A 7,703-nucleotide genomic window follows, 5' to 3' on the forward strand; every position below is an offset into this window, starting at 1 on the left:
ACACACACACACACACACACACACACACACACACACACACACACACACACACACACACACACACACACACACACACACACACACACACACACACACACACACACACACACACACACACACGCACACACACACACGCACACACACGTCATTATTTAAACATATGCAGAACAGTTCAAGTCTGTCCTAAACCTGCAGGGGTCAAAGTTTAAAATTAATGGGTCATTTCGGGGGGTTTCAACCTGAATCCATGATTTTCTGTGTCTGAGTGTCTGAAACTAGTCCAGTATTAAACAAGAACCAAGCCTACAGGACTAATGAGTCGCTAGCGCTAAACCCACCAGACTCCATGTAAATAATCAGGACTTTTAGCGTGTATAGAGCCAGCACATCTCCACCAGACTCCATGTAAATAATCAGGACTTTTAGCGTGTATAGAGCCAGCACATCTCCACCAGACTCCATGTAAATAATCAGGACTTTTAGCGTGTATAGAGCCAGCATATCTCCACCAGACTCCATGTAAATAATCAGGACTTTTAGCGTGTATAGAGCCAGCATATCTCCACCAGACTCCATGTAAATAATCAGGACTTTTAGCATGTATAGAGCCAGCATATCTCCACATGTAAATGGGTGAATTAAGGGTTTATTTCAACCAAACCAGAGTGGTGATTGATGGAACAGTGGAAAGATGAACCAAGACGGCTTTTGGTAGTTTTATTTAGTTTCTGTCCACTTTGAATGAAGAGTGTTTTACGATGATAAAAGTCCTGATTATTTACATGGAGTCTGGTGGAGTTTGGTGATGGTGATTTTGGGGCTGTTTCACGTTAAACTAAAAGGATCTTACTCTTTAACTAAAAGGTCTGTCTCTGTAGGGATCTTAATAATGTTGTCAGACACTTAGGATAATAATCTGAGTCTGTCAGAAAGCAGAGGTTTCTGTTTCAAACCATCCTGATAAAATGATCTGCGACATTATTAAGTTACTGAATAACTGAATAAATACAAACTGGAATAGAAAGAACAATCAATAAATTAATGTTGAAATGTTGGAGAAAAGCCATCAAAACCCAACAGTCAACAATTCATAAAGATCTGAAGGAAGAGAAGAGAAACAGAAGAGACCAGAAAGATTCATGTCTGGATGAATGGATGAGTTGTTCTGTCTCTAAAATGTGGATCAGTTCCCCAAAAAGTCCAAGATGAACCTCCTCAAATGTCTTGTTTTGTCCACAACTCAAGAGATCTGGAGTGTCCTGTCCCAGAGGAGAGACTACAACATATTCACATTTAACCAGCTGACATCCCACAGTTTACCTGTTTGATCAGAAACTAAATGACTCGGGCTGATAAACGGATTATCAGAACAGTTGGAGATTAATTTAATAGTTGATGATCCGTTAACGGAGACTGAAAAACACCCACAGAAGTTGTTTGCTCCAGCAGCAGTTACATCCTGTAGTTTATTTCAACATGTAATGCTTTTTTTGTCGATTTTTACTCCGTTTTTGGCGCTATTCTCTGGTTGGATTAATGGACGAGTGTTTGCAGCTCTAAACTGGAATATGAACCCGTTTCCTCCGTGTCATCGTCCTGGTAATATATACTCCACATGTTGGAGGTGTAGTTGTGATAATTTAGTCACATATTGATGATTTCTGTCAGTTAGTTTTGGTGTCTGATACTGAAGTCACATTAATGTCCCATATGAAGGCCGTCTGCTCCTGAACCTTCAAACTCAGAACAAACTAGAATCTAAAATATGGATCAGACTTTTCCTCTGTTTAAGTCGCTTTGCTTCTGCGTTTTTGGCGGGGTTTCTTTGTCTGAGTTTTTTTTCTTCTGCGTTTTTCTTGAAAAGTGACAAAAAAAATTGAGAAAAAAAGACAAAAGTGTCAGAAAATGCAACTAAAACTTGGAGCCTTTTCAGTCAGTTTTTGTGTCTGATACCGACGTCACATTAATGTCCCATATGAAGGCCTTCTGCTCCCACACCTGCACACATACAGTACAGGACACACCTTCTCATTCAATGTGTTTCCTTTTTATTTTCATGACTATTTACATTGTAGATTCTCACTGAAGGCACCAAAACTATGAATGAACACATATGGAATTATGTACTTAACAAAAAAGTGTGAAATAACTGAAAACATGTCTTATATTTTAGATTCTTCAAAGTAGCCACCCTTTGCTTTTTTTGATAACTCTGCAAACCCTTGGTGTTCTCTCAATGAGCTTCATGAGGTAGTCACCTGAAATGGTTTTACCTTCACAGGTGTGCTTTGTCAGGGTTCATTAGTGGAATTATTTCCCTTATTAATAAAAAAGCAAAGGGTGGCTACTTTGAAGAATCTAAAATATAAGACATGTTTTCAGTTATTTCACACTTTTTTGTTAAGTACATAATTCCATATGTGTTCATTCATAGTTTTGATGCCTTCAGTGAGAATCTACAATGTAAATAGTCATGAAAATAAAAAGGAAACACATTGAATGAGAAGGTGTGTCCAAACTTTTGGCCTGTACTGTAGATCAGGGTTACTCAAGATGTTCTTTTCAGTCGTTTTTTTCCTCCGTTTTTGGCACTTTTTACAACCACAAAAATGCAACCGTTACGTTCTCTCGAAAACTTCGGGGAAAAAGCGACAAAAAAGTCTCGGAAAATGCAGCCGAAACTTGTAAGCGTACGGTAGAGTTTGGTGTCCGGTGTGAAGGCCGTCTGCTCCTGGACCTGAACACTCACCACCAGATGCTTTTATAAAAATACTGGGCTCTCAAATATATAAAGAATAAAAAATCAAACAAGCCCAACGGTCGAATACGAGCAAGTGATCCCCCCGCGTGCTGCGTCTTCTTCTCCTCCATCTTCCCGCTGTACGTCCGTCTCCGTCTCTCGTCTGGTCTCCGTAACGCTGACTCAGGACGGTGATCCCAAAAATACTTTTCACTGATCTGTACGTGTGTGTAACGTACGAACAGAAACAGAGTTTATCTGTGTGTGTGTGTGTGTGTGTGTGTGTACACAGAGAGATGGATGAAGTAGGGCTGCTCCCTCTTAGTGGATTAGTCGACTAATCGGTGGTTTTGGTCTAACGTATCTGTCCTACGTGCTGTTTGAACGATGTAGAAAATGAGCTCCATTTTGTTTTCTATTGTCCTTTTTTATCGTGAGCAGCGTGATTTTTTTTGTTTTGTAGGATAAAAGCAGAGATTGATTATGGTAAATATGGATGATGCTCAAAGATTGAGATGGCTGTTCACATATGAAACATAAATTGGCTAATTATCTAGATAAAGCCTGGGAGAAGAGGAAAAAAGCTCTTTATCGAGTGTAGATGAGAACTAGTTGTATGTGTGTGCTATGTGTGTACGTGTATATACATGTATGTATGTATGTGTATGTCTATATATTTGTATTCATGTATTTGTTCGAAGGATTTGAATATGCAACGGGAAGATGTTTGTTGAATAAGTGAATTTGTGGTGTCTTGTAATCCCATGTGGGATGGGCCAAGATGTTTGGCATGACACAGAAATAAAATATAACTAACTAACTAACTAACTTAGTCAACTTAGATCTCTGTAGTCCATTAGTCATGTCTGATGCTGTTTTCATGCTGAATGACTTATTTCCAAGAAGCGTACGAGCACATCTCTGCTAAACACCAGAATTAAGGGTTGACCTTTGACCTAATAGATATCACCGTGAAACCTACTTTCATTACTTTCATTAAGGCAGTTAAAGGAGGCATTATGTTACTCAATATATGAACCCTTTAGCACGACTCATTGAGGAGAAACTCAGATTTTAAAGGATCTGTCGATTAAATCGACTAATCGATCAGTCGATACGATAGAATGAGTGTTAGTCCACTAAGAAGTTCTTTTAAATCCAGCACAGCCCTGGTGTAATGAGACACATCCCATCCCATAATACCGTGAGTGCGGCGGAGACAGGTGTGTGTGTGTGTGTGTGTGTGTGTGTGTGTGTGTGTGTGTGTGTGTGTGTGTGTGTGTGTGTGTGGGGACTAGCAGGTCTTCTGCAGCAGTTTGTCCTCCGTGAGTCTGAACGGGACACTCACGGACATCTCGGCGATGAAGCGCTCGCACGCCGTGCGCGTCACCTGCTTACAGAAGCGGAGGTCGATCTGACAGATGCTGCCGCAGCGCTTGAAGAAGGTCAGCGAGTGGTCCGTGACGCGGTTACACACTGGAGGGGACACAGAGGGGACAGAGAGGACACACAGAGGGGACAGAGAGGGGACAGAGAGGTCACACAGAGGGGACAGAGAGGGGACAGAGAGGTCACACAGAGGGGACAGAGAGGTCACACAGAGGGGACACACAGAGGGGACAGAGAGGTCACACAGAGGGGACAGAGGTCACACAGAGGGGACAGAGAGGACACACAGAGGGGACAGAGAGGACACACAGAGGACAGAGAGGTCACACAGAGGGGACAGAGAGGTCACACAGAGGGGACAGAGGTCACACAGAGGGGACAGAGAGGACACACAGAGGGGACAGAGAGGACACACAGAGAGGACAGAGAGGTCACACAGAGGGGACAGAGAGGTCACACAGAGGGGACACACAGAGGGGACAGAGAGGTCACACAGAGGGGACAGAGAGGACACACAGAGAGGTCACACAGAGGGGACAGAGAGGTCACACAGAGGGGACAGAGAGGACACACAGAGGGGACAGAGAGGGGACAGAGAGGACACACAGAGGGGACAGAGAGGTCACACAGAGGGGACAGAGAGGTCACACAGAGGGGACAGAGAGGGGACAGAGAGGTCACACAGAGGGGACAGAGAGGTCACACAGAGGGGACAGAGAGGGGACAGAGAGGTCACACAGAGGGGACAGAGAGGGGACAGAGAGGTCACACAGAGGGGACAGAGAGGTCACACAGAGGGGACACACAGAGGGGACAGAGGGGACAGAGAGGTCACACAGAGGGGACAGAGAGGTCACACAGAGGGGACAGAGAGGACACACAGAGGGGACAGAGAGGTCACACAGAGAGGACAGAGAGGACACACAGAGGGGACAGAGAGGTCACACAGAGGGGACACACAGAGGGGACAGAGAGGTCACACAGAGGGGACAGAGAGGTCACACAGAGGGGACAGAGAGGACACACAGAGGGGACAGAGAGGACACGCAGAGGGGACAGAGGTCACTAACTGCAGCTTTCACTTCCTGTCTAATAACCTTCTCCTCGTTAAAGAGAACAGGAGACCAGAACGTTAGAAAAGGGGGAAAAGACTTCAGAGAACTTCTAAAAGGGAGACAGACAACTTCCTGTTTAAAGGGTGTAACTTTGTGTGTCTCTGTGTGCGTGTGTGTGTGTGTTCCTGTTTGTGTGTTTGTGTGTGTCTCTGTGTGTGTTTTATTGTGTGTGTCCCTGTGTTTCTCTGTGTGTGTCTGTGTGTGTGTCTCTGTGTGTCCCTGTGTGTCCCTGTGTGTGTGTGTGTGTGTGTGTGTGTGTGTGTCCCTGTCTGTGTGTGTGTGTGTGTGTATGTGTGTGTCTCTGTGTGTGTCTGTGTGTGTCTCTGTGTGTCACTGGTTCCCTGTGTGTCTCTGTGTGTGTGTGTGTGTGTGTGTGTGTGTGTGTGTGTCCGTGTGTGTGTCCCTGAGTGTGTGTGTGTGTGTGTGTGTCCCTCTGTCTCTGTGTGTTCTGTGTGTTTGTCCCTGTGTGTGTGTGTGTGTGTGTGTGTTTGTGTGTGTCCCTGTGTGTGTGTGTCTGTGTCCCTCTGTCTGTGTGTGTGTGTGTGTCTCTCTGTGTGTCCCTGTGTGTGTGTGTGTCCCTCTGTCCCTGTGTGTCCCCCAGTGTGTCCCTGTGTGTCCCCCAGTGTGTCCCTGTGTCCCCCCCAGTGTGTCCCCGTGTGTGTCCCCGTGTGTGTCCCCGTGTGTGTCCCTGTATGCCCCTGTGTGTCTCTGTGTGTCCCTGTATGCCCCTGTGTGTCTCTGTGTGTCCCTGTGTGTCCCCCTGTGTCCCTACCCGACAGGTTGATGTCCATCAGCGAGTCTCTGGTGGTGGTCCCGGCGGCGGTGAGCAGGTTGACAGACTGGTCGTTGATGTGGTTGCAGTAGCTCAGGTCCAGCGTGGACAGAGACGCCATCTGGCGGCAGATGAGACGCAGGGACGTGTCCGTGATGTCCAGCCCGGCCAGACGAAGGTCCCGCACGTTACGCAGCTTACAGCGGTTATCCAGCTGGCCTGGGACAACAAACAACCACACACAGTCAACGCAGCTGTCGCATGTGTCTGACAACATTATGGGATGGATCCCTACAGAGATAGAGCTTTTAGTTAAAGAGTAAGATCCTTTTAGTTTAACATGAAACAGCCCCAAAATCACCATCACCGAACTACACCAGACTCCATGTAAATAATCAGGACTTTTAGTGTGTATAGAGCCAGCATATCTCCACCAGACTCCATGTAAATAATCAGGACTTTTAGCGTGTATAGAGCCAGCATATCTCCACCAGACTCCATGTAAATAATCAGGACTTTTAGTGTTTAGTGTTTATCTCCAACCAGGTCTGATTTCTCCACCAGACGCCCACCAGACTCCATGTAAATAATCAGGACTTTTAGCGTGTATAGAGCCACCATACTCCAAATAATCAGACTTTTAGCATGTAAATAATCACCAGACTTTAATCAGGACTTTTAGCGTGTATAGAGCCAGCATATCTCCACCAGACTCCATGTAAATAATCAGGACTTTTAGCGTGTATAGAGCCAGCATATCTCCACCAGACTCCATGTAAATAATCAGGACTTTTAGTGTGTATAGAGCCAGCATATCTCCACCAGACTCCATGTAAATAATCAGGACTTTTAGCGTGTATAGAGCCAGCATATCTCCACCAGACTCCATGTAAATAATCAGGACTTTTAGTGTTTAGTGTTTATCTCCAACCAGGTCTGATTTCTTGCTCTTTCAGCGTGTAGCGAGAACGCCCACCAGACTCCATGTAAATAATCAGGACTTTTAGCATGTATAGAGCCAGCATATCTCCACCAGACTCCATGTAAATAATCAGGACTTTTAGCGTGTATAGAGCCAGCATATCTCCACCAGACTCCATGTAAATAATCAGGACTTTTAGCGTGTATAGAGCCAGCATATCTCCACCAGACTCCATGTAAATAATCAAATTATTAAATAAATCAATGAATCGCATGATTCATTGATAAAAAAAAAAAAAAAAAAGAACTTGATACCTTTTAAATGGAAATTATCGCGGCCAGAAAAATAAATTTTATTTATCGTTTTTGGTTTTTATTCCGGTGCATTTTTTGTTAAAAGAGACTGAAGGGCCATTCATCTGATTCAGGAACACATATGGAAGTGGTCTAAATCTGATTTGAGTGTTCACACTACTTGTGAAGAGGTCTGACCTGGTCTCTTGACCGCCCCCCCCCCAAAAAAAAAAAAAAAAAGAAAATCAGATTTGGGCCACTTTTGCCTGTAGTCTGAAGGTACAGAGAACAACCGCCAAGCAACTGTGTTGTTGTTCCTAAGTGACTCGCAACACCGACGGTGAATTTATGAACAAACACATCAAGTAGACTACACCACTGCATTTTACAAATGTAGAGGCTGGTAGACTGGTTCAGCTTGGACCAACGCTCGATGACCAACTTGTTGTGTGTCAGGGCCTTTAATCCGTGT

The 7,703-nt window shown here is 44.6% G+C and overlaps 1 protein-coding gene across 1 annotated transcript in view; it reads right to left on the reverse strand.

Moving 5' to 3' along the window:
- Positions 1-3,669: 3,669 nt before the first annotated feature.
- The window catches only part of kdm2ba (lysine (K)-specific demethylase 2Ba), a 21,880-nt gene continuing 17,846 nt past the window's right edge, over positions 3,670-7,703 (reverse strand). Inside the window, 2 exon segments of the mRNA XM_028578090.1 lie at positions 3,670-4,216; positions 6,017-6,235. Coding sequence (XP_028433891.1) covers positions 4,035-4,216; positions 6,017-6,235 — 401 coding nt within the window. The 3' untranslated portion in view covers positions 3,670-4,034.

Source organism: Perca flavescens, chromosome 5 (genome assembly GCF_004354835.1).
Source record: "Perca flavescens isolate YP-PL-M2 chromosome 5, PFLA_1.0, whole genome shotgun sequence".
NCBI classification, from domain to species: domain Eukaryota; kingdom Metazoa; phylum Chordata; class Actinopteri; order Perciformes; family Percidae; genus Perca; species Perca flavescens.